At 39.2% G+C, this 24,983-nt stretch overlaps 6 protein-coding genes across 14 annotated transcripts in view; 3 read left to right on the top strand and 3 right to left on the bottom strand.

The window, feature by feature from the left end:
- Positions 1-7,177, top strand: part of LOC149691759 (uncharacterized) — a 40,931-nt gene extending 33,754 nt beyond the window's left edge. Inside the window, exons 4-9 of the mRNA XM_089869190.1 lie at positions 268-383; positions 457-535; positions 890-1,040; positions 5,204-5,324; positions 5,712-5,857; positions 5,998-7,177. Of these exons, the coding sequence (XP_089725316.1) occupies positions 268-383; positions 457-535; positions 890-1,040; positions 5,204-5,324; positions 5,712-5,857; positions 5,998-6,285 (901 nt within the window). The 3' untranslated portion in view covers positions 6,286-7,177. The remainder of the gene's footprint in view (positions 1-267; positions 384-456; positions 536-889; positions 1,041-5,203; positions 5,325-5,711; positions 5,858-5,997) is intronic.
- Positions 1-8,361, bottom strand: part of LOC149691758 (B9 domain-containing protein 2-like) — a 52,059-nt gene extending 43,698 nt beyond the window's left edge. For all 3 annotated transcript variants that reach the window (XM_089869203.1, XM_089869204.1, XM_089869205.1), the window contains exon 1: positions 7,868-8,361. The gene's annotated coding sequence lies outside the window, so the exon portion shown is untranslated. The remainder of the gene's footprint in view (positions 1-7,867) is intronic.
- Positions 8,362-8,505: 144 nt separating this feature from the next.
- Positions 8,506-15,651, bottom strand: LOC149691757 (DNA-binding protein P3A2-like). Of its 5 annotated transcripts, none has more exons than XM_089869185.1 (10): positions 15,513-15,651; positions 13,952-14,070; positions 13,040-13,340; positions 12,628-12,869; positions 12,412-12,561; positions 12,173-12,331; positions 12,008-12,112; positions 11,000-11,155; positions 10,729-10,942; positions 8,506-9,893 (listed from the first exon to the last, which is right to left on the bottom strand). In XM_089869185.1, the coding sequence occupies exons 3-10, from the start codon at positions 13,323-13,325 to the stop codon at positions 9,670-9,672; spliced, it is 1,536 nt and encodes a 511-aa protein (XP_089725311.1). In that variant the 5' UTR covers positions 13,326-13,340; positions 13,952-14,070; positions 15,513-15,651; the 3' UTR covers positions 8,506-9,669. The 5 variants fall into 5 exon arrangements, with proteins under 5 accessions (XP_089725311.1, XP_089725314.1, XP_089725312.1 ...); XM_089869188.1 differs by having other exon boundaries at positions 12,628-12,845; XM_089869186.1 differs by lacking the exon at positions 15,513-15,651 and adding an exon at positions 15,226-15,356.
- Rpn8 (regulatory particle non-ATPase 8) lies at positions 15,606-17,112 on the top strand. 2 transcript variants are annotated; one of them, XM_089869197.1, is made up of 2 exons: positions 15,606-15,708; positions 15,982-17,112. In XM_089869197.1, the coding sequence occupies exon 2, from the start codon at positions 16,013-16,015 to the stop codon at positions 17,027-17,029; it is 1,017 nt and encodes a 338-aa protein (XP_089725323.1). In that variant the 5' UTR covers positions 15,606-15,708; positions 15,982-16,012; the 3' UTR covers positions 17,030-17,112. The 2 variants fall into 2 exon arrangements, with proteins under 2 accessions (XP_089725323.1, XP_089725324.1); XM_089869198.1 differs by having other exon boundaries at positions 15,694-15,712.
- Positions 17,113-17,451: 339 nt separating this feature from the next.
- Positions 17,452-24,952, bottom strand: LOC149691754 (protein shifted-like). 2 transcript variants are annotated; one of them, XM_089869196.1, is made up of 10 exons: positions 23,736-24,952; positions 20,753-20,892; positions 20,356-20,458; positions 20,148-20,291; positions 19,968-20,072; positions 19,790-19,885; positions 18,505-18,600; positions 18,280-18,420; positions 18,061-18,150; positions 17,452-17,533 (listed from the first exon to the last, which is right to left on the bottom strand). In XM_089869196.1, exons 1-10 carry the CDS (start codon positions 23,881-23,883, stop codon positions 17,487-17,489), a joined length of 1,110 nt encoding a protein of 369 aa, XP_089725322.1. In that variant the 5' UTR covers positions 23,884-24,952; the 3' UTR covers positions 17,452-17,486. The 2 variants fall into 2 exon arrangements, with proteins under 2 accessions (XP_089725322.1, XP_089725321.1); XM_089869195.1 differs by having other exon boundaries at positions 20,356-20,461; positions 23,736-24,951.
- On the top strand, positions 18,695-19,545 carry Coq7 (ubiquinone biosynthesis protein COQ7, mitochondrial). Its single transcript, XM_089869201.1, has 2 exons — positions 18,695-19,074; positions 19,139-19,545. Exons 1-2 carry the CDS (start codon positions 18,705-18,707, stop codon positions 19,417-19,419), a joined length of 651 nt encoding a protein of 216 aa, XP_089725327.1. The 5' UTR covers positions 18,695-18,704; the 3' UTR covers positions 19,420-19,545.
- Positions 24,953-24,983: the final 31 nt, after the last annotated feature.

Here is a 24,983-nt window from a genome sequence, read left to right as displayed (position 1 = left end):
GGTTTTCCCCCATATATTTCCCCGAGTTTCCCGCGTTTTTCCCATAAATTTCTCTGAGTTTCCCCACTTTTCTCCATATATTTCCCTGAGTTTTCCAGGTTTTTCCCATATTTTTCCTGAGCTTCCCTGGTTAAGAAAACTAAGTAGTCAAACACTGAAACATCAGATTCTATTTTACCCCAGCCAACTAATAACTATTTGAAAAAGGCCTATTGTAAATTGCGTAATTGTCTCCAAGTTAACGAAACTTAATTACTATATATATAGGAACGAATTCTCCCGAGTTTCATTAAACTTTGTCGAGAAAGACAGCGGTAAGAGAGTGACGGAATTAATATACGGTCACCAATACGCCCTCAGGACGAAAGTGTCAAAACCTGATGGTATAACAACACAACGATTTAATTTTAAACCATAACTAAACCTAACAAAACTGATCAATCACCCTATTATTAGGTCAATACGGAATTAGAGTGAAGAACTGTTTCAGTTTCGCTCCAAATACGAGTGACGTTCCATTGATTGACGCCAATGGGTGAGTCAATAAATAAATAATCTTCCAAATCCAACATAAGTTCATAAGATATGTTCCTATCTTGAAGTCCTACACTCGGTTAGTTAGTTTTGCAGGACTTCCATCTAGGTCCTATTTAGTCTGCATTACCAAGCCTTTGACAGCGCCAAAACCAGGCCTCCCTCGCTTTACCTCGAATCTATGACCTACGTCACTTCATGACAAGCTCCAGTTTGTAACCAGTGACAAACTTACGTATGGAACATATCTTATGAACTTATGCTATTACCAATTATAAATAACAAACAGCGTACGCCAATCAGAATGTATATAACGAGTTTCAATATCCATCTCTTACTAATTGAAATTCTTTAGGTGTCCAGTCACATCATTTTTGTCTGAATTTCATTTCAACCAATCAGAGGCAACGGCAGATTCGACGCTTTATTCGACTTTTCGTTTCCCAAACAACAATAAAGTTCATATTCAATGCCAAGTGATTCTTTGTAAAGGCAGTTGCGGAGAGGTTAGTGAGCTCTTATCATACCAGGAATACATACACCTACTAGGAATCATTGTGTACTAGCAAATTGTCTCAACGTATCTATACGAATTTTGTGGGAAGAGCTAGTAGACTATATCTATATCTATATCTATATCTATATAAATCGAAGTCCTGACTGACAGACTGACTGATAATCAACGCCCAGCCCAAACCGCTTGCCCTAGAAAGATGAAAATTTGCAGGAACGTTACTCATAAGTAGTAGGAGCGTACTACTAAGAAAGATTTTTTCCAATCCGCCGCCATCTTCAAAAATGGCGACCAGAAATGTAGAAAAACTTGTCTATGCAACAAAGTCCGCGCGTTTCAACCGATTTCACAACTATTTAGTACACTGGTTCCCTTTAACCTATAGACGGGCTGAAAGGTATTTTGGGTTCGATTTGTTGCCATCTTTTTAAATGGCGGCCAAAAACTTAAAACCCTTCTTTATGGAATAATGTCCGCATGGTAAGTAATAAAAAATGTTCCGACGGGCTGATGGGCAACGCCGAGTGCCTTCGCTCCTAGGGTGCTACAAAAATATTAGTCATCAGATAAAATCTACCCATTCTTTATATCATTTTGATGGAAGTTCTTATTACACGCGAGCGACGCCGCGGGTAACAGCTAGTCATATGACACATTTCACATAGTAAGTTCCTAAGCCCGGTATACCCACAAAACCCACGTAGAAATTAACACGTGAGATATGGGTTGGGGCACAATAATTCCTATTATCTATATGTATTCCTGTCATACGCGTATCTTGTTCGCGATACCCCGGTAATGATGGAATATATGGGGAAGGAGAGATAAAAGGGTATAAAAATAAGGTTATTAAAAGGTAAATAATTTAATACTTCAAGTCTATTCACGTTCAGCCGTTTGAATAGACGTTGAATTACATTTCAACAAAGCGAGAGAGAATATGGAGGAGACAAAGTTCCAAATCTTCTTTACAAATTAATATAAACTGTTAACAAACGTTACGTTTTCTTGACGACCCAGAATTGAGAATGAGGATTTATACAAAAAACTATTTCAACAATAGGAACTCCGCGTGTTTTTTTTTTTTTTTTTTTTTAAGTTACTTGTTTAAATAATTAAATTCACGAACGATATATATACAATAGTAACTAACGTAACGTTTTAACGAACACAAGAAAGATGACTGGATTTGTATTGTGTACTTTAGATACAGAAAAGGTAAATAAAGTTTTAAAGAAAACATTTTTGGATATCTCTCTCGGTATGTGTCATATGGGTCAGAAAAGTGAAAATTAAAAACGGAAAGCCATAAAGTCCAGAAGAAAAAAGCGAAATATTCGCTAATTCTACGCTTATTATTAGGGCCAACAGGTTTTCTCCCATAAAAACTAAGTCAAAACTCACCAAGAAAAAAAACTTTCTGTTGGAAAGATAACAGGTTGGGAAAGCAAAATTATACCTCTCCGAGTCGAGAGGACAACAGTCAGAGATGTAAATTAGAAACAAAACTTCAATTCCACGTGGAATAGATAGTTTTTACTGTGTTGGGGCTAGAGAAAATTCCTCCCCCCTCTCTCTCAGCTTAAACTTCAGTGCAGTGTTGTCAGGTTCTCTGTGAGTCAAGTTAGTGACGTACTAGTTCAAACTGAACTGCTAGCCTTCCTCTCTTGACCAGGCTGAGAAATAAGGAATTGCTTTAAACTTTACATGTGGACAAAGTACTTTAATTAAAAAACTGGACACTGGCCACTTAGAATAGGTAATCTTGGAAGGTTAATTTATAAGTTGGCTCAGCTAATTTTTAAAGTGGACTAAGTCCAGGGCCACCGCCTTATTTCTCAGCATGCTCTTGACTCACCAACGGCCTGGCAACACTGGGGGAACAGCAAAACACCCCCTTTAGTAGTAACTAGAAGTGATATCTAGTTTATTAGGGAGAAGGTATAAGATGCATAAGTATTCGCGCCATAGTCCCAGTCCCCCTTTCAAAATACAAGGGGGGGGGGGACGTAAAAGGAGGCGCCGGGATATTTCGCCTCGACTCTTCGGTCAGAAAATACGTAATTTTCGTCATTCGCGTCGCGCTGACGCGAGTTTTCAAGAGCCATGAGATGCTGGTTGTAATTTAAAGGCGCGGATTAACTCCGGACCTACGTTTGGACTGGAGATAAAGCTAGAAATGCGGTGAATTTATTCCTTCCCCCTAATAAACTAGATATCACTTCTTGGTAGTAACTACTAACACCCCTTTAGTAGTAACTACTAATAGACGGGTGTCAAGTAGATGGTGTAGTTAGAAGTCAATAAGGGACAGACTCGTCCAGTGTAATACCTCTCGGTGAACAAGGTTCAATCGGAGAGGTATATAAAAATATTAACGATTTTACGGTCTAAGTATCACCACCATAGCCAATAACGCGTATCATAAAAAAGGTACGTAGGACCAGCGCGACGGTGACCCATTAATGGAATTGTACCTTTCTCATCATCGATTATCGAAAATATTTCAAGCCTCGGGGGAAAATGGAAAAAGGGACGAGCAAAAGGAAGACACGTTAAAAACAAAGTCGTTTTCTTAGTTTCTATCCTATAAATTCCTAAATTAGTCAAATTAGAACACGTGACTCTGATACTAAAACATATAAGAAGGGGGAATTTATGGAAAATAGGTCGACCTTGAAGTTTAATTAGTCGTGGTTTCAAATTGTGATATGCTTCGTAGAATTCAATCCTACAGTTTTAAGTAAATTTACTTTACTTTTTTTTGGAACAAAAAGGGTCCATATTATGACCGGGTCGAAACACTAATTAATTTAAAAGCTAACTATCTTAAGTTATGGTTGAAGTAATAGGCCCAAGTTCTTGGTATATAGTTGGAAAGATGATAATTTTATCAATCATAACGTCAAACCAAGAAGGGATATCTAGTTTACTAGGGAGAAGATGTAGGATGCCTAAGTATTCGCGCGCCATAGTCCCAGTCCCCCTTTCAAAATACAACGGGGGACGTAAAAGGAGGCCCCGGGCTATTTCGCCTCTCCTCAGTCGGAAAATACGTTATTTTCGTCATTCGCGTCGCGCTGACGTGAGTTTTCAAGAACCAATGAGATGCTGGTTGTAATTTAGAGGCGGCGGGGATTAACTCCGGACCTACTATACGTTTGAACTGGAGATAAAGCTAGAAATGTGGCGAATTTATAACTTCTCCCTAATAAACTAGATATCGCTTCTTGACAGCCCCTTTAAACTATGAAACGTTCTGACATACCAACGTTTGTCCATTTTCTGGCTGGTCCCGTTCGCACTGATAAATATACAGGGTGTTCCAAAAATAGGGTGGTCGGACCGAAGTACAACGAGTTGTATGGGAAATAAATTTTGAGTCAAAACTTTTCTATCACATTCTGCACCAAGGGACACCCTAAATAAGAATAAGTTATGATTGGAGTGTTTGAATTTAAGACAGTGCTTATTCAATTAAGGGGTCATCCCTAAAACGCTCCAATCATAACTTGTTTAGAGGCGTCCATTGTGGCAAAATGTCATAGAAGTTACATAATTTTCGACTCAAAATTGATTTCCCATAAAACCATCCCACTCAAGTACTTCGGTCACTTTTTGGGTTCGTTCCTTTCTATGGACTAAAGATGGAATTCACAAACATCGGACGCAATGCAATTTAGTACAAGCGAAGGTAGGGCGTCGTGCGCAAACGTTCTGCCTTTGCCTGTACTAAATTGCGTTGCATCCGACGTTTATGAATTCCACCTTAAAAACGACAATAATGCAAATTTTCCCCAAATATCGTGAAGTGATATAAAATATTGACAGTTTAATCGTAGCTCCAGGACACAAAAAATTTATGAATACATTAAATCGTATTCTAAATTATCGAAATTATAAATTCAAAAAATAAATTTACATAAGAGCTTAATGCATTCGTTCACACACCTTTTGAGATTACACATTACTTATACGAGACCCACCCCTGGGCCACCCATAGTTTCGAAGAAAAACATCATGGGGAAAAGGGGAATGGTCTATAATATCACCGATAAATTTATGTACATGATGTAATGCGATGGTCCAACCCCCTTTCATATATTAAAAAATAAAAAACCATGACGTTAACAAATTATGGTTTTAATTTAACAGCTATTATGCAATTCTAACGAAGTTCTACCTCGAGCTTTGGCCCGTAACCGTAACAACACTGAAGACGCTCAACTTGTGGCTTCCACCTCAGTTTATGTTGTAGAACCAGGAGAATATATCCGTAAGTTGACCTTACTAAGGCCATAAGTTTATAAGATATGTTCCTTCCATAAGTTTGTTACTGGTTACAAACTAGAGCTTGACATAAAGTGATTGAGGTAGGTCATAGATTCGAGGTAAAGCGAGGGAGGCCTGGTCAGGCGCTGTCAAAAGCTTAGTTCAGACTAAATAGGAAGATGGAAGACCTGCCAAATTAACCTAAGTGTAGTACTTCAATTCTCGCTTATCATTCTACCCCGAACTAGCTCGAGCTGTCTATAGCATTACGAAGTATAGGTAGTGTCATACTTATGGTAGGAACATATCTTATAAACTTATGGTGAACAAGATTGTAGAATTTCATAAGACTTAAAGAGGAGTTTTAACCTTTAACCTTTCGACCTTACAGTGGCCGAAGGTTTAACGGAATGCACGGAATGGCGATTTCCATGGTTAATAGGCCTGTGTATTTGCTTGGCCATTTTACTTCTTGTTATGCTCATCGTTAATATCTTTCTTTGCTCCTCACTTTCGTGTACTTGCACCAAGACTGAGGTAAGATAAAACCCTTAAAATGGGGTACTATAATTGCATTTGCAACATGTCAGAACATTTGATTAGGCGCTGCACCTAGCTGAGGGGCCTTATCAGCATTTGCAACAACACTAACCGTATTCTTAAATTTACATAAACAGGTTGAAGAGAAGGAACCCTCAGAGATGGAAGACTATGACCCATACAGAGTGGGCTGGGCCCCTAGTTCTCATTATGGTTCAAGAACATCCTTAAACAAACATGGCTACGCATCGGGCGGTTCGACCTTGAACTCGGCCCGATCAGTCTCGAATGGTAGTGACCATTACGCCATTGTACATTCCCGGCCTGGTAGCCGATATTCTCAACACTCCAGTAAAGAACCCTTGCACAGAGGAGGGCCTGGTTCGCATTACTCCAACGGGGGGCATTACAATTCGCGAATTTAAAAAAAAAAAATGAATAACAACTTTCGAAACCATGAACTTCAATGGGAACAATTACTACAAAGTTAATTAAATAAAAATAAAACCGCCACGTGTCAAAGACTGAGAAATAAAGATAAATGTCCAAGCCCGCGTGTTTTAAGACAGAACAGATGCAACAGAAACTTTGTCATTACAAAAACTGTCCATAAAGACGACCAATCAAACAAGCAAGCGTGTTGTACGCGCTATTGTTTTTAATCTTCATTTATTTTTAATTTTTTTTAATTAAAAAAAGCGGATAAGGGATGGAACTAATTATAATGATGATGATAATAATATTAATATAATAATAAAACATTCCAATGTGCCAAGATCAACTTTAAAAATTAATTACGTTCAAGTTTGGGTTGGGAGAAACGTAAGTAGCCCAATATTTGAGAAACCGTAATGAAATAAATAATGTAAAACAATAAATGAACATCTAAAAAATGCTCACAATTTTACCATTAACGTTGTGTTTAAAGACTAAAAATTTAGATATACCGTAATCTTGTCTGTTTATTTCAACTTTCCCTCCCCTCCCTCGTATGAATGTCTGTTTAGAATATTTTTTTTAAAAAAAGAAAACAAACAAAACCCATAACCAAAGACTTTGTTACACGCGATTAACATTAAACTCTTTTGAATTTCTATCGTATTTAAACATAAATTATGGGTTCTTTCGGCATTTGTTTTATGTTACGGGTACTAATGAAATTTAATTACGACCCAGCCTTTTCCCCCTCTTGTAGTCTCCATAAAAAAATTTATTACCGTATAAATTGTTAAATATTTTAACTTATTATTGTGTAATTTCTTTACTTTCCTTTTTCCCCTCCCCTCTAGTCTCGAGATAAAAGGTTTTTACAAATCCCTTGAGGTTTTTTTACTTTTGCACGTCATTAGGCCTATTACCAATAAAGTAAGCCTAATAATAATAATATTTAGTACAATAGAGTAATGTCAGTTCTACATATGCAAACGTCATACCCTTCTATCTCTTAGCTCAGTGTCATCCCCCCTACCAGGCGCGTACAGTATCCCCTCTTAGAAAAGCGCGCCTAGAGGGAGGGATACACCGTCTACTCCCCTCTCTACCGACACTACTCTATAGGGTCTTTGCGCGTGACGTCAAGTTTCCTTCCCCCTTTCCTCTCCCCTTGCCGGCTCCCCGCTCTGGCCACGTTAGGACGCCATGTTGACATCCCCTGAAAACCGGTTTTCTGCCCCCTATTTCTTCCCCCTTTTTACTCTGGCGGAAACACCCTATACCGACATGGTTGTAATAATAATTACAGATTCAGAAAATACTCTTTAATGTATTCTAAGTCAGTGCAAAGAGTTGACCACAAAGGCCTAATCCCCCCCTCCCCCCAGGTCAAACCAAGGCTTACCTGTCATCAGTCATCAGTGATGGTCGCATCGCACTCGCATGGATTAACTAACGCTAGCGTTAGTTAATCCATGGCACTCGTTACAATGAAACCTTTTCATTAGTACACATTCCGCTTATATTCAAATCAATGTAGGCCTAATTACGATAAAATTAAGAACACCAAATTACCTTCACTTCCACAGATTCCGACATTCCGCTTCGAAATAAGTACCGTACTAATCACCTTAGCAACAATCCTCTAACGAACACGTGGTGCATTACTTAACTCGCTTTTAATTTAAAGTCTAATAACGAAACAATTACTTCAACGCATACACTTAATACCTAATTATAATTACTGTTAAAAATTTAAGCTTTATTACTTTGTAAAACAATGGTGAACGCGGTGATCTGCCTTCTTTCAAAAAGCAACAAGAACTGGCAGCACTTGAAATTGCGCTCAAAATCTTTGGTATTGTGGCGCCATCTAGTTTCTGACGTGTTCCAAAATAAACCGCGCCAAATTCAAAATTCTATACATAGTTTACAGGCGTAGAGGATTCCTACCATTAACACCAGGAGACCAAGCGACTTAGAGTGTAAAATCGTCTGCTATTTTACACTCTAAGTTGCCAGGTCTCCATGTGCAAATGGTATGAATCCTCCACGCCTGTAAACTATGTATAGGACAACGCTTTGTTTCAAAACTCAACGAGAACTGGCAGCACTTGAAATTGCGCTCAAAATCTTTGGTATTGTGGCGCCATCTAGTCTCTGACCTGTTCCAAAATAAAACGCGCCAAATTCAAAATTCCATAAGACAACGCTTTGTTCTTTTTCACGGTCAACTTTATTACAACTTCTTATTGAATCTCACTAGAAATTTGTGATTTTCTACAATCACCAAAACTTTTGGGGATTTTTTATGGGTTTTATACGCCACTCCACAAAATTTTGAAAGCTGTACATTTGTATTTTTTATTAAAAATTGAGATGATTTTGCGTTTTAAGCGGGTTGATTTGGGATCATTCATTAACTTCTAATTTGTTTTCTTTCGCATCCCAATGATTTTTTGTGAATATGATTTATGAAAAATGGGTGGGTTGTTAAGGGGGCTAGTAATAACATTGAGATCTAATAAATTTGGCTTTAAAAAAAGTTGCGATGTTTAATCTTTTCCAATGGAGTAGGCGGCGCTGAATGTTTCTTCGTAAACGAGACATTGTAATTTTTTAATTGCTTCTTAATTTCTTTCTTTTGACAACGATAACAATTAGAGAAATTATTTCCTTTAGCTCGAAAATTAACGGGAGCAAACTTTAATTAATTCTAGTTTCTAACAAGCGTGTTTTGGGGGGGGGGGGTCAAGGGTCAAGAGTGTGGTTAAGCACCCAGCGGAGAAATATCGTTTGTCAGACAAAATATTCTTCGCATAAACTATGTACGTAAATGCTAATAAATAAACCAGTTAACATAACTGATAAAATTATGTACGTGTAATTGTGATTTACAAAAATGTTTCTTTTTTTTTTTTTTAACTAATCAGTGCATGCCTAACGTTTAGGCCTTAAATTGCGCGTACAAAAAAATTAACAAGTGGTATTTTTAAGTTCTTTTTACAGTAAATCAGTTGCGATCTTTGATGAGAGTACAAATCGTGTTGGGGCAAATGCGTGCTGTTAACTGTCAACGTATTTTTTTTTTTGGTAGAATCACGGGAAACCACATTTACCATAAATTGCGGGGAAGAAAAACTATGACTTTTTTATCGGAAGAAATTTTCCGAACAGTATTATTTTAAGCTAAAGATTTATATATACAATATATATATGACTTTCTTTTCTCTCTATATCTTTTAAAATATTTAACAAAACGATATTAATTAAGTGTCGGAAATTATTTTCATACTCGTAAAGAGATTTGTCGGAAACAGGTTTTTTCTTTTTTGGGTTTTTTTTTTTAAAAAAATGAAAAATAAATCATTTTCTGTCTAGCTTTGGTTGGTACAATGCGCAACTGATATAACTCCCATGGTAGGATTATCTTGATTGACATTAGAGTCCGTGGAACCAACATTTACGTCGGCGGCGGTGATAACGGGTGTCAGGTTGACGCGAATGCCTTGAGCGGCGGCATGCTGAGTCGCTTCCGTCAATTGAGAGAGGTTGGTCACGTAAGAAACCGGGATGGTAACCATCCCGGAAACCGGAAATGCTTCGTTTCAAGTTTGCGGATTTAAAAGAAAGAAAACTGTTTCATTCAAAACAGGTTTAAAAGCAATATTTGTTGCTAGAAGTTGATATTATTAAATAATGGCAATTAATTATTATACATCATGCCAAAAATTCGGCCCTCAAGTTCAAATACCTCGCTTTGCCAAGGCCTAACTTAACCCTTACTTATCCTATCACCTTCAGCTCACGCTGACACTGGCTTGCGGATTTAAAATATAAGAAACTGTTTAATTCAAAACAGGTTTAAATGCAATATATAATTATACATCATGCAAATAGTTCGGGCCTTAAGTTCAACTACCTCGCTGTGCCAAGGCCTAACTTAACCCTTACTTATCCTATCGCCTACATCTCACGCTGAAACCATTTTACGAATTTAAAATATAAAAAACTGTTTCATTCAAAACAGGTTTAAATGCAATATATGTTGCTAGAATTTGATATTATTTAATAATGGCAATTAATTATACATCATGCAAAAAGTTCGGGCCTCAAGTTCAACTACCTCGCTGTGCCAAGGCCTAACTTAACCCTTACTTATCCTATCGCCTACATCTCACGCTGAAACCATTTTACGAATTTAAAATATAAAAAATTGTTTCATTCAAAACAGGTTTAAATGCAATATATGTCGCTAGAATTTGATATTATTTAATAATGGCAATTAATTATACATCATGCAAAAAGTTCGGGCCTTAAGTTCAACTACCTCGCATTGCCAAGGCCTAACTTAACTGTTTCATTTCCTAACACTTACAGCTAAAGCTGAAACCATTTTAACTTAACACATTAAGAGACAATGGAAATCCACTAACCACTTTGAGTCCCATCTTCTCCAGTTAAAATAATTTGTCCGTCTGAATTTAGCGTCGCCTCGGCTAAAGTTGCGACAGCCTGGGCGGTGGCATCCCCATTTAGATCCATATTTACAGTTCCTATTTGAGTTACTTGAGGCGTTCCATCTTGATGACTGGCAGCAACTTCCGCCAAAGTTTGAACCGCCTGCGTCGCCTCTTGGGAGCTTTGAATCTAGTATCCCAAAACCATTTATAACGGACTCAGCGTTTGACCTACAATAACACTTACAGCACTAACTGTCCTGACTTGAGCTTGAGTTCCATCCGGTAACGTTACAACGGCGCTATTAGGATCAACGTGAATTATAGACATAGTACCATCGGGATTAGTTATAGTTTGCACCATCGTTGGTCCATAATGGGTCGCGATAGGTTGAGCGTAAAGCTATAGAGAATTAAAATAAAAACGATAAAATAATTAAAAATTGTGAATAAATTAAAGGGAATTCGATTAAACCAGCGCATAGTCCACATTTATAAAACAACGATGCTGAAAATGGTTGTAAAATGAATCATGCTTAAAAAATTAAAATTAATAAAACAATAATAAAAGTAAAATTGTAAATGAAACCACGTCGTACTCGTACTACATTCACGGTGGGTGGGAAGACCTAAGAGTAACGGAAAGCAAAATGATTCAGGCTTATCGCGTGCTTGATTAAACCAGACACAAAAATTATAATATCAGTCGGGAGTCGAAGCTCTGAATTTTTCAGTCTTTTTTTTTGGAAATTAACAAATAACGACTAATCTAAAAAAAAAATTATAAATATTTATAGCCAGGCATAACGTCCGCTAGTGTCTCTCTCCCTTTTGGAATCGGGACTATCGAGAGACTCTGACAACAAAAATAAATAAACCTGTTCAAAAAAATCTTTAAATAATATTGTTTTGCGAGGATACGATTCGGGCTTGAGGGGAACTCAGTCTCATATACAGACAAATACACCAGTGTGACTTTAACATCTTTTTCTGGATTCTTTTGTTTTTTTGGTTTCAAAGTGGTCACAATCTGTTACCGTACGTGTCTAGTTTGGTCTCCCGAGGCGACTAGCGAGAACCTTACACTGTGGGCCCCCACAGCATTCGCCAGAGCCGTTTCGGCTGCCACCTGGGCGGCCGCCGCTGAATTTGGCGAACTGGCTTCGTTACCGCTAGAGGTACATAACGTTGGCACCGTGCTGGTGGCTACAGAACGACTTTCGGCTGTAGAGTGAGCCATCTGCATCGCCTTTACCTTCTTTTCTTCATCTTCCTCGTTAAACGTTGGTAATAAATCATCGCGTCCGTGAAACTTGTAACAGTTCAGAACTATCTGCCTCAAAGCGTGTGTCCAAGATATCTACCGGTAGAGAGAATTCCATTTAGAATCCGTACGAAGGAATGAACTGTTAACACGGACTTTCTGTTTTTCTTCTTCAGACCTGGCGTCGCTCCTAACATTGGCCCAAGGAAGATCTTTCGGCCACCATAAGGGTCTGGTTGATTCCCTCCCCCATCCTGGCTTCCCCCTCCCAGTAGAATACTTTAACATCAGCGGGATAAAACATCGTAGTTGGGCCTAAAAAATTTATAAAAATTAAAAATATATTAAATGGTCATTGTTATATGATATTTTTAATATTTAAATCCCATCCAAACCTGCGTCATCTTTTCTACGGGAGTGGGTATTCCATCTATGACTAGCGGTGGTAATTCATGAAGAGAAGGATCATCTGGTGTTTGAGGTGGAGCCTGCTGCGCTAAAGCAGCCTCTAACTCTTGCATAATAACATTTCGACAACTACGGATCTATAAAGAGCTCGAAGCTTGTAGAGATTTTTGACACTGGCCCCCTTCCCTTCAAATATTACTTACCACATTTTCAAGTGGATGAGCACCAAATACTTTGAAGTTATTTTGAGGTTTACCAGGGGTGACGGCCAAGACTACCGCTTGCTGACCAACCCTCGTCGTGTATTCGTCTATCGTTACTTTTAGTTTCCTTAATAGCCTAGTTTGTTGCCTCTTTCGTATAGAAGGATTGGTTTCGAACTGGTGAGGCCTTTTTCTCTTTTTGCCGGTAGCTATGGCAGCTGCGGCCGCAACCCCAACAGGCCCTAAAAGAAATATTAGATCTCTTCCCCAAAAAAATATTATGTGGAAGATTATACAAGGTTCATTTTAGCTAGAAAGTAGTTTAAGTAATTCCATATATCTTCTTGACATCGACCCAGTGATATTTTCTAGCAACTGAACCCTGTTGTCGAAGGAATACAATCTACATTACCAGCAGCTGCAAGCTGAGCTGTAACATTATCAGTCGCTGCTGCTGAGCTTAATAAGTCGGTATCGTCAAAAGGAGGGCTCTCTGGCGAAGAAGGTGGATCACTCATTTGATCCGATCCCCCCATCATACTGTGGTTAACCGATGTTTGCATACTAGCATTCAACTGGGTGGGTGAACTTAGTTGATCGGGTGAATGCATCTGAGGGGAATGGTTCATTTGTGGAGAATTGTTAATTTGAGAAGATGCGTCCATTTGGGGAGAAGAATTTGTTGGAGATGAGGTCATCTGATGTTTATGACTCTATTAATTACACCATTATTAAGGCGCATATCGATACGAACTACTACAATAGACCATTCCATTAATTACATGAAGAGAAACCAAGACGCGGGCGGGACGTAGCCCTCTTAGGTTATTTCCTCTGGCGTCAACCAAGAGGCAACGCCAGACGGAGTCGGCCCAAGTTCACTACAGGGTTCGTACGAAATTTTTACATTGAAAATCCCCGACTTTTCCAGGTTATCCCAGACCAAATTTTAGCAATATCCCTGACCATTTTAAGGTGTTTACCAGAGCCCACTTCATCACACCTGGCTCGTATTAAGCATTGCTCGAAGCATGGTTTGATATACCAAACGAAATCTCTGACATATAACTGACTTTTTTAAGAAATTTTCTTAAATCCCTGACTTTTTCCCCTATTTTCCGTATCCCCGACTTATCCAGGTTTTCCAGGTTCCGTACGAACCCTGTACTACACGCGGAGGGAGGCTAGACCACTTGTACTGCCTCTAGCGAAGCTTATTGGCGCCAGGGAAAAACCCAAGAAGGCGACCTCCCCGCCCCATCCCTGTGGTGATTGCTTCTCTAATGGAATTAATGGAACGGTCTATTAAAGCGAAAACGCTTACAATTTAAAAGATTCAGCCTCCATGAATTTCGTTTACATATTATATTTTTATTTGCTTTAAATTCTCTATTACTTTAGACTTCAACCATTTTCCTTTTCTTTGTACAATAAGATTTTTAACTGGGAAAGAAAAATCAGAGGGCGATGCCTAAAATTTAATGTCCCAACAAATATATCCAATATCATTTTGATATTCTTATAAGCGTCTTAAAAGCAATATATCATAGGGAATGGCAACCTCCCTGCCAATTATTAGGCTTTAATATGGGAAGGCAACAGAGTGCCACTGCCAACTCCCCATAAGGTGCCAAAATTGCTCAAACCACTCAGTTTATAATTTTCTATTTCACTATATGTATTTAACAACAGTTTTAAAGTAGTAGAACCCATTGGGCTATGGTAAAGGTAAAGCAAGTTTCTGATGAATTGTCTCTTTCAAGTATCTTGGTGCCAGTTTGGAAGACAACCACCTCCGGACCCCCAAAATCAATAATATAAGCTTCTCTTCAAAGTGGAACAATTTTTTCTTTTTTATTTTAACACACGACCGGCCACCCAACGCCACCCACACCCGGTAGTCCTCTTGGAAAAGTCGATTTCGGATCGATCTTTTGGCCTATTTGCTATCCTAGTGGAATGCTTGCTCCTTTCACATGCTCTCGCGGTGGGGGAAGCGGGGGGGGCGGGGAATTTCTCGCTAAGCCTAACGTCACTTTGCCCTAAGGGGGGCAAAGGTTAGTAACGCAAGATTTGGGTTTCAACCTACTTTTCCCGTCGATAACGTAAATAAATGAAATTTGATAAACACAATCACGAGCTTCGTGTGATGGCAAACAATGGACATTTTAGCCAGAAAATCGCATAACAATACTTGTAGACGAGTATAGCTCCTAAGGTCGAAGATGGAATCCATTGGGTGGGAGGTATATAGGCGCGAAGTCAGGGTGGCGTACTAGGCGACACGGGGATTACGCGATTGATGGGGAAATATTTAACACCAATTATTTTTGGCGAAAAGACAACTTTCAGGGGTTAACAGCTGACGATCAAACTATTTCCGAATGAACTAGGGAAGTGGCCCATGCGTACTAGAAATATAAAGAGGGGTGCAAAACTGAGCAAGTGTGAGATATTTTGGTGCGCGTTTGCGTCGACTCATTTCACACGGGACGCGAACACGGAATCGGAAAGAGGTCCCGCCAAATCGCGTCAAGGATAAAATATTATAATTCGACGTTTAAAAAGATTCAAAATATGTGAAAATGAAGATTTTACCCGGATAGAAAGAAGAGAAAAGAAGTGATAGGTCGGCCAAGATGGAATAGACCACGGGTGGGGAAATAGCGTCCCGCTCTGTACAACGCTAGGGAGAAGGAGGAAGGCGAATTGACGCCATATTGTTTAATGCGACTGCGCGGTAAAAGCCGATCGAGCAGCCGACGACGATACCTTGTTTCGTCTTTTTCAAGCGATTTAGGCGAATTTAGCGCGCAAACACCATTAAAATAAATAATTCCAAGACCAAATAATTAAATAACACATAAATGAAAAGGCAGACTTACTTAATTTCGATGGAGGGAATATTTCAAAATTGCCCAGCAAGATGCGCGAGAACCGACCAAAATGGAGTCTACGCACAATTTAGGGGGTGGGGGAAAAAAGGTGGGAGGCAAAAAAATCTTTCGAATACAGTTGGCGCCCTCTATCATTTGTCTAAAATAAATAAATCGCGGTGAATCTTGCCAGTCATCATTTCTCGTTCGTAAGTCTAATAATTCGTTAATTAATCTATTATTAAGTATTAGAAAATAGGCTTTTCAGTAAAGAAGTAGTTCGTTAAACGCCGCCAGTATCGGTACGCATCTAACAGACTGCGTTTATCTTTAATATTTGCTTCTTTAGCATCCGATACCCACGTCATTTGAGTTAGGCTTAGCTAATTACGTAAAAAAAAAGTTTAATATACCTTATTATTATTATTTGCGGTGTCATTCTTAAGTTTTCACGAACAAAAGTCGTAAAAATTTTTAGATTATAACCTTTTACGAGTTGCGAAAGAAACATGACAACAGAAACCGAGGTTCAGCAAGTTGCTCAGCCAACTAAAGTAACGGTGGAGGGTGGCCTTCCAATCTCAAAGGTTGTGGTTCACCCGCTGGTCTTGTTAAGCGTAGTGGATCATTTCAATCGCATGGGAAAAATCGGCAACCAGAAACGAGTAGTCGGCCTCTTACTAGGATGTTCTAAAGGAAAAGGAGTCTTGGATGTATCCAACAGCTTCGCTGTTCCATTTGACGAAGATGATAAGGATTGGAGTGTATGGTTTTTAGATCATGATTATCTCGAACACATGTATAGCATGTTCAAGAAAGTCAATGCCAAGGAAAGAATCGTTGGTTGGTATCACACTGGACCCAAATTACACCAGAATGATATTGAAATTAACGAGTTAATCAGAAGATATTGCCCCAACTCCGTCTTAGTCATTATTGACGCTAAACCTAAAGATTTGGGGCTACCAACTGAAGCTTATATAGCTGTTGAAGATGTCCACGATGATGGTACACCTACATCTAAAACGTTCGAGCACGTAGCCAGTGAAATTGGAGCTGAAGAAGCCGAGGAAGTTGGAGTAGAGCATCTTTTAAGAGATATTAAAGATACCACCTTGGGAACCCTCTCCCAAAGAATAACCAATCAATTAATGGGGATGAAAGGTCTCCATTCTCAAATAGAGGACATCAAAAGATACCTGGATCAAGTTGGAGAAGGCAGGTTACCCGTTAACCACGCCATCATCTACAACTTGCAAGATATCTTCAATCTCTTACCAGACATTTCCGTTCACAGTTTTGTTAAATCACTCTACGTTAAAACAAATGATCAAATGTTGGTCATTTACTTAGCTTCCTTAGTTCGCTCCGTCATTGCCCTTCACAATTTGATTAACAACAAAATCACAAACAGAGATGCCGAGAAAAAAGAAGGGGTTAAAAAGGAAGATAAAGAGGATAAGAAAACGCAAAAGGTCGAAGAAAAAGATAAAGAAGAGAAGAAAGACGCGACTAAATCTGTTTAATTTGTAATTTAAGAGTACTTTGTTGTTTTTTCTCTAATCTTTTCATTCTTTTGTGGCTTTTCAAGAATAAATCTTTAAAATTATGTTCAACTGTCTAGTTTTTAAGCCTTTTTTAACTTAAAATGAAAAAGAAAACACCAAATATATTTTTTTTTAAAATCATTGCTTTTAAAGCCTATGAAGAAAAGCTGTACAAATATTATCGTTCTTCGTTACTTAAAATGCTGAATTCCAGTTTTTTGTTTGTCTCTTAAAAAAAGTTTTTTTTTTCCTGGAGGGGGCAACGTGACGTGATATTAAGCTTTTGACACCATCACAGACTAAAAACAAAAATTATATGGGGGTTGGAGGACCTTTAGAAGAACTTAAGTGGGAATGGGATTGGGATTGGGAAATATGTAAAAAATAAAAATTTACATTAATTTGGCATTATTACTAGTATTTTAAACTTTATAAGCTACAAAAATGGTTTTTTTCGTTGCCGACGTCTTCGTCTAGGGTTACCTTTAAAAAGACAACAGTAAAATAAATAAATAAGAATTAGTCCAAGAAAAGGTTTTAACTTTTAAGCATAGGCAAGGGCATTATTATTCAGTAATGCAATGCCCTTAACTAAGCCTAAAATATCTAAAAAGTCCCTATAAGCATGGATTAACTAACGCTAGGGATTGTTCACTAACTGGGTTTCCCATGTAATGCTATTGCCAACTACATGTTCCGAATTATTCCTTGATTCCCCTCTTCATTCCCCCAATTTATTGGACCAAAACGGATGTAGATATGGCGCCATCTCTCGGCAAAATAAATCGTTTTTGCCCAATTTAGGCAGTATTTCAATTTTGACCTCATAGACCACGTGATATTTGGTCCAACTTACTGTTAGGGATAGTAGCTGCTGCTAGGGGGCGTTTGGAACATGCATGCGTTATCTTTTTGGGGAAACGAACTATCCCTAGCGTTAGTTAATCCATGCTATAAGTCCGCCACCAATTAAACAATATTCAAAGTATTGAGGGGAATAAAACACCTACGTCTACTACATCTCTTTCCAAACCAACCATATTCGCATTGGCAACGTTTACCAACGCATTTACCATGCATACATTTCTTTCGGCAACCATCTGTAAAGATTACTTTGTTTTAAATCCTGTCGCGAACAAAACCAAAAACATTCGCGTCGGGGTGAAGAAACTGATCCATACGCGGTAGCTTGTTTTATAACAAGTTTGACAAGAACAACTACTACTAACCTTGGGGGTGATCTACAACAGGAAGAGGCGTGGTACCGGCGATTGACCTTTCGCACTGAGAACCATTAAAAGTCTTGCGACATCGGCAACGATTTACACCTACGCAACGCCCGCCGTTTAGACACGGAATTGTACACTTACCTATATGAAGTGGGGTCAAAGGTTAGCTTATACTACGTTGACATCGATTGGAAATAATTTGAAAAAAAAAAAAAAAATACGAACTATATTCGCATCTCGGTCCATAATAACCTCGACGGCAAGCGCAGGCGTCTTTTTGGATACATTTCCCGCCATTTAAACATTTTTCGCTACAAATACCTGCATGAAACAATTTTATTGTGTCAGAGCTAAGCCTTAGAAAGAATACGCGCGGGGGCGATATGTCTTCCATAATAGCTCTTCTACTTGACAGGACGACTAAAATGGCTACCAGACGCGGACTAAGTCGAACATATTTGTCATTATTGGCGAAACGTTCATTGACAAGCTCAACAACCAACGCGGAAACCTCAAGGGCCAAGCCGAAACTCAGTAAAGAACTACTTAAAAAACGATCGGAACTATACGAAAAGTTTCTACGAGTGGACCACGCGGGGGAATACGGAGCTGATCGCATTTACGCTGGTCAAATGGCCGTTTTGGGTCGTTCTACATTCGGTCCAATCATACAAGAAATGTGGGATCAAGAAAAAGAACACTTGGCCACCTTTGAAAGATTGTTACCTCAACATCGCGTTCGACCCACAGCCCTTTTACCTTTATGGAACGTCGCGGGATTCGTCCTTGGAGCTGGTAATTAAAGTATAATGGTCATCCGATGACGCGTCTCGCGACTAACACGCGTCATATTGTTCAGGTACGGCCTTATTGGGGAAAGAAAGCGCCATGGCGTGTACCGTCGCTGTGGAAAGCGTCATAACTGATCATTACAACGAACAAATCCGTCAACTAATTTCCGATAATCCCGAAGATCACAAAGAACTCTTAAAAATAATTCAACAATTTCGCGATGATGAGCAACACCATCACGATACCGGCTTAGAGCACAACGCGGAACAAGCGCCATTTTACAGCTTCCTAACCGAGGTCATTAAACTGGGATGTAAAGGCGCGATTAAAATAGCGGAGAAAGTGTAAACAAGAACCTCCTGTACTTAAAAACAGTTAAAACAAATAGCCTTGAAGTATTTTTGTGGTGTTTATAAATTTATGTACATTCACACTTGGTTAGGTTTCAATAAAGATAAATAACCCTTATGACTCAATGACGTTGGTTAATAGACTATTCCATTAATTACTTGCAGAGAAGTGTTCCAACACACAGGATATTTCCCTGGCGCCAACCAAGAGGCAGCTCCAGACGGAGTCGGCCCCGAGTTCTCTACACGCCGACTCGCGCTGCCTCTTGGCACCAGGGACATAACCCAAGAAGGTGGCCTCCCCCGCCCCTGTTGTGTTAGCTTCTCTTCTGGAATTAATGGAACTGTCTATAAGTATTCAAACTTACCGCCTTCGCAATGCGGTCCTTGATAACCATCGGCACACGTGCAGACACCAGGAGATACGCAAGTACCTCCATTCATACACTGAGGATAACATAGGGCTGAAGAGAGAATAAAGACAATGTTTCATTCAAACATAACTTAACAAAACTATACCTTCCCTGAAAGTAATTAGTCGCTTACCGGTGCGACAATATTTTCCCATGTATCCTTTAGGACATTCGCATATTCTATGTTGATTACACCATCCATTGTTGGCGCATTTTTTGTTGCATTCGGGGTCGGGACCTTGCGTATTCAATTGGAACAATTATTGATTGACCTCCGAAGTCAATCAAGTCAATCAGGTAGAAGAAATATTACCGTGTTGGGCGCACTGCTTTTGAAGCTTCAACCTCAACGGTGTTCCGGGTAGGAACTTGCCCTTTTCATTGTGAATTCTTAAACCAATAGCGAAACCGGCGATGCCGCTTCTGTTACCCAAACAGGGTAAAAATACTTGAAAAACTGAAAGATACGTCGTTTCGTTTTAAAAATACTACAGACAGTTAAGGTACTATGGCACTTGTACCTCTGGGTCTTTTGGGAACTTTTCCTTTACTATCGATGGATATCAGAGGATTACTTAAAATTTCCTCATTGAAGGATTGTAATTGGTCAAAATCATAATAATACTGCTGTAAGAAAATGAATGGAGATACGTCGTAAATTTACCCGGTTATAGACTATTCCATTAATTCTACAAGAGAAGCACAAACACAACAGGGGCTGGGAGGTCACCTTCCTCAGGCTTCCTGGGTTATTTACCCTTACGCCAAGAAACAACGCGAGTAGGGCTCCGTCTGGCACTATCTCTTGATTGGCGCCAAGGTAATAACCTAAGAGAACGGCTTCCCGCCTGTCTGTTTGTTTCTCTGCGAGTAATTAATGGAATAGTCTATTCCCAATCCGCGGATGAGTTATCGCACCTTATGGTCTCCCGATCTCCAAGTAAAATTGACGGAACCAACTTCGGAAGGAATGACTGGTAAGTATTTTTCAAAATTAGGATCCAAAATGTACGCCAAAACGGTTCCATCCATGATAGCGTATATTTCCATTGGATACCCTATAATTATATAAAAAAAAAACCCATTTTCTAAGTTAATATTATTATCATTTTATTCCCTCTCTTCTTCATTTGACAAGTTCTGGTGGTGGGTGGATAGAAACTTAAACGAAAATGGAAAACCTCTACCATTTTAATTAATTAATTAATAACGTCTCGCTCTTCTTTTCTTTGTCGTCCCTGAATATATATATATATATATAAAAAAACCCAAAACCAGGAATACATGATTTTACTTGGACCAGGAATGCATACAGCCAATAGGAATCATTGCGAGCTCTACATCCATTTAAAGGGACTGTAAAGACGGCATGGGCGGGTGGGTAAAAATGATTTGAACTACGACAGAGACAAGTGACCGAGGAGAGGCGTGGTTCTAAGAAGCTTAGTTTGTTTTATTTCGAAAATTACCACTTCATGGAATTGGCGCTGCAATCTCGCGAAAAACAAGGACTAGATGTCAAGTTCCACTCCATGAGGAGCCTTTGTATCTTGGCATCACGTGATGTCTGTGACGTATTTCAAATAATTTTTACCCACCCGCCCATGCCTTCTTTGCAGTCCCTACTCAACGTATCTAGGCGGATTTTGTGCGAAGAGTTAGACTAATAATTATGTATGTCCAATTTTATTTCGCGAATAATGCACCTAACGTGTCTGACCTCGCGTTGCCACCAACCAATGAAACAGTTAGAAAGACGCCATCAGAATTATGAGGCGTGACGGATAGTAAGTTCTCAAGTCCGGTATACCCGCAAACCCCTCGTGGAAATGAACATGGGAGATATGGGGGGGGGGGAGCACGACGATTCCTAGTAGCTGTATGTATTCCTACTAAAACTTGTAGCTCGCGAGGCGCTAATATATTAAATCATTTGGAATACAGTTTCTAGCACATTTTACTTTCAAAAAACGTTTATCCATTAAAAGAGGCCCATAAAGTATAGGGAAACAAAATTAAGTCTAAAAATGGGGTCGTTTAAAAAGAAGAAAAAAAAAAGGAACGAGATCAATATACCGTGACCTAAAGTCTAATAGGCCCATCCAGGGAATTTTCACGATGTTGAGAGGATAAGGAGATTTTGAATGGGCGTAACCCTCCCGATCACAACCCCCGTAACGGAGATATTTTAAGAAAGGAAACTTGTATCAAAGCGGGAAAGTTAGTTTTTAAAGAAAAAACCCCTCATTTTACGCTTTTACATCGGAAATGACATTGTGAGAAAAGAAAAAGTCTCTTTTCTTCTGACATGTTACTTTAGCAAAGATGACAGCTAGTAGCGAACAAGGCTTTGTTCGCGGTACTTGGTACTCGATTTGTAAATTCTATACGTTAGGGGAGATTTTACGGATAATGGTGTATAGTACCTTGACGAAAGTAAATTAGCCCAAAGTTACCATTAAATAGGGCTAAATCGGTTAGAAAATAACATAATATCACCTCGTATAAGCGGTCCTATTAGCAAAAGTTCATAGATAAAACACAAAGTATACTTCACGAGAAACCCCCTTTATCCGCATATGATTACTATGACGACCGTTGCAAAGGGAACACGAGTAAATAGGCTCAATATAGGGAGCTAACAGTTCTGACCCTGAAACGTCACACTCTTCTATCTCTTACTGTAGTTTCATCCCCCCTAACGGTTGGAAACACTATCTACGCGCAAAAATGCCAACCAGGGAGGGGCTGCGTGACGTCAGACTATCTCTTCCCCCTAGCTCCCTATAGTACCAAGAATTAAAGTTTGGATCGCATCCATAGCGTACTATTTTCTATAAACCTTTGACCCCCATAAAGCCCTTCTCTGATTGGTTGGTTGTTTTGTGTAGGAGTCGAGAGGAGTAGGGTTGTTTTCTTCTCAAGTGTTGGGAACTGTGAACGAAGTGTACTTTGTTTTTATCTATGTACTTTTGCTAATAACTTGACACTTTCGGGGTAATTTTCTTTTGACTTTTATCATGTCAATGGCATAACGTATCCAAAATAAGGACTGATTTTCGGTATAAGGGGTATTTTTTTTTTCTCTCTCTCTCTCTCGTGATCCCGTGGTTCTTTTCACGAGGAAAAGTAATCTTTTATTCCTAGCTGGTACTGACATTTGGTAACCCCGCCTTTATTAGACGGGGTAAATTAAGATGTATAAAGAAAAGGAGGGAAACCCAGGAGGATGAAGTGACGGGGGCGGAAAATGGGGAAGAATTCCCCGGGGATCGTAAACTTGTACAAGTAAAAAAAATTCAAGTAGGATGTACAAAAATAAGTGGTGTGCAACTAACAAATAAACAAACAATTATCTGCAAATATACTACTGATTATTTACTGCAATAAGTACCATGAGTAGGTAAAATTGAGTGTGTATTTTGTTTGTGTTGTACAAGTGTTGCCAGTCGTGCAATTCAACCGCTATCTACAACAACAGACTGAAAAGCTTGTATAATTCTGAGTTCGATTCAGTTCCAAACGTGCTTGCCTCTTAGCCTACACTACCTAAAAACACTTCAAGAATAGGGAGCTAACAGTTCTGACCCTGAAACGTCACACCCTTCTATCTCTTACTGGAGTTTCATCCCCCTAAAGGTTGGAAACAGTATTCTACGCGCAAAAATGCCCACCAGAGAGGGGCTGCGTGACGTCAGACTATCTCTTCCCCCTAGCCAGTTATTAGCTCCCTTATAGGACAAGCAGCTAGTAAACAATTCTGCTCATCAGTTTCAGACGTTTTTCGTGAAACTTTCAATGGGCACTCTCTGTTTTAACAACTCTTGTGAACAATTTTTCTTTGACAACAAGTCCGGTAGACTCGCGTAACAAAAAACACTTAAAATTAAATCACGCTTACTTGTCTCTCCACTGAACTCCTGCACTTGTCTCTGATCAATCCATAAAGAGATGTCCCGTTCCCTTTCCTTGGCGCCTCTTCCGCCGGTCGTCAAGAGCAACAGTAGACCAAATGACTCCAAAGTCGTTAATAAACGATTGGCTAACATGACTCAAATTTTGGCAGACGATTATTTCCTCTTAAAAAACTATAAACGATTTCTTAAAAAAGATCGCGCGCGGATGTCACGTTTTCTTTTTAAATAATAACAATAATAATAATTCTAAACTCGCGAATAAGTAGTAATTGTCGTTGGGATAGTTTGTAGTAATTGTTGCATTAAGGCGCGTTCGGCGAAGAGATATTGAACCTCGGGACCGAAAAGCGCGGGTTCCATCATCATCTATTAGATGATGTTGATGATATTCGCGAACTCCTCGAGGAAGAACAGCAACCGTTCATCTGAAAACCTCCCTTCGTTCTGACTAGTCTAGTAGTGAAGAAGAAGTCCTAGCCTAAAAGACTCTCAGCCACAAGAACTACCATCATCTGCTGCGCCTTTCCGTATTTTTAAAATTCTACTTTTCTTTATTTTTTATTTTTTTCTTTTTTGGGTCCGAAATTTCCAAAAGAAGAAAAATTTTAACACACACAAAAAAAAAAACGAAACGTTTTTCACCCCTGGGTTTTCTGGTTTCTCGGATGGGTATGAAGATGTTACGAGAAGCTTAGCCAGGGAGAACAAAATGGGATGGGACTGGGAGAAAAAAATGTTGCGGGGATCAGAACTTCAGAAGATGGTTATAGGAAAAAGAGAGGGGAGGGTGCAAAAATAGGGCGGGAAATTCTAAAAGGGGGTAAGAGAGAGAGAGGGGGGACAGGACGAAGGGCCGAATAAAGGATCAAAACACGTGCAAAAAAAGAAGCCGGGGAAAAATAGCGAGCGATGACAGGTCTATTCTCACACACGCCAGGAACTCTTGTACTTTTTCTCTCTCTCTCTCTCTCACTCTTGGGTTCTCCCTGCCCCTAGTTAACAACTTATAAAGTTTGCGAGCTACACGCTTTTTCACTAGCCACTTAAAAAAGCGAGAACTTAGTGGCAGTTTTTTTTCTTCACTACATTTCCATCATCCTTCTCTCCCCCCCCCCATCTCCCTTCTTCAAGTTGCTGCCAGAGCCCCTCTCACTATACACTTGGCGATAAGACAAGATGGACTTCAACATCTTAAACGGTTTATCCATACGCCTCAAACACCAATAGATCTG

This window comes from Phalangium opilio, unplaced genomic scaffold (assembly GCF_054372755.1).
Source record: "Phalangium opilio isolate 3A_F unplaced genomic scaffold, DU_Popi_V2 ptg000025l_1, whole genome shotgun sequence".
NCBI lineage: Eukaryota > Metazoa > Arthropoda > Arachnida > Opiliones > Phalangiidae > Phalangium > Phalangium opilio.
This window is presented reverse-complemented; position numbering and strand designations above follow the sequence as displayed.

What these genes read in the sequence shown, in the direction of transcription:
- LOC149691757 (XM_089869185.1), bottom strand. Translation starts at nt 13,325, where the DNA reads ATGACCTCATCTCCAACAAATTCTTCTCCCCAAATGGACGCATCTTCT. An exon ending in AGCTCAGCTTGCAGCTGCTG is followed by an intron (nt 12,870 to 13,039) that starts GTAATGTAGATT and finishes TATTTCTTTTAG; the next exon opens with GGCCTGTTGGGGTTGCGGCC. An exon ending in CTGAAGAAGAAAAACAGAAA is followed by an intron (nt 12,113 to 12,172) that starts GTCCGTGTTAAC and finishes CTCTACCGGTAG; the next exon opens with ATATCTTGGACACACGCTTT.
- Coq7 (XM_089869201.1), top strand. Translation starts at nt 18,705, where the DNA reads ATGGCTACCAGACGCGGACTAAGTCGAACATATTTGTCATTATTGGCG. An exon ending in GGGATTCGTCCTTGGAGCTG is followed by an intron (nt 19,075 to 19,138) that starts GTAATTAAAGTA and finishes CATATTGTTCAG; the next exon opens with GTACGGCCTTATTGGGGAAA.
- LOC149691754 (XM_089869195.1), bottom strand. Translation starts at nt 23,883, where the DNA reads ATGTTAGCCAATCGTTTATTAACGACTTTGGAGTCATTTGGTCTACTG. An exon ending in GGAGTTCAGTGGAGAGACAA is followed by an intron (nt 20,893 to 23,735) that starts GTAAGCGTGATT and finishes ATATAATTATAG; the next exon opens with GGTATCCAATGGAAATATAC. An exon ending in AGTTCCCAAAAGACCCAGAG is followed by an intron (nt 20,292 to 20,355) that starts GTACAAGTGCCA and finishes CGTATCTTTCAG; the next exon opens with TTTTTCAAGTATTTTTACCC.
- Rpn8 (XM_089869197.1), top strand. Translation starts at nt 16,013, where the DNA reads ATGACAACAGAAACCGAGGTTCAGCAAGTTGCTCAGCCAACTAAAGTA.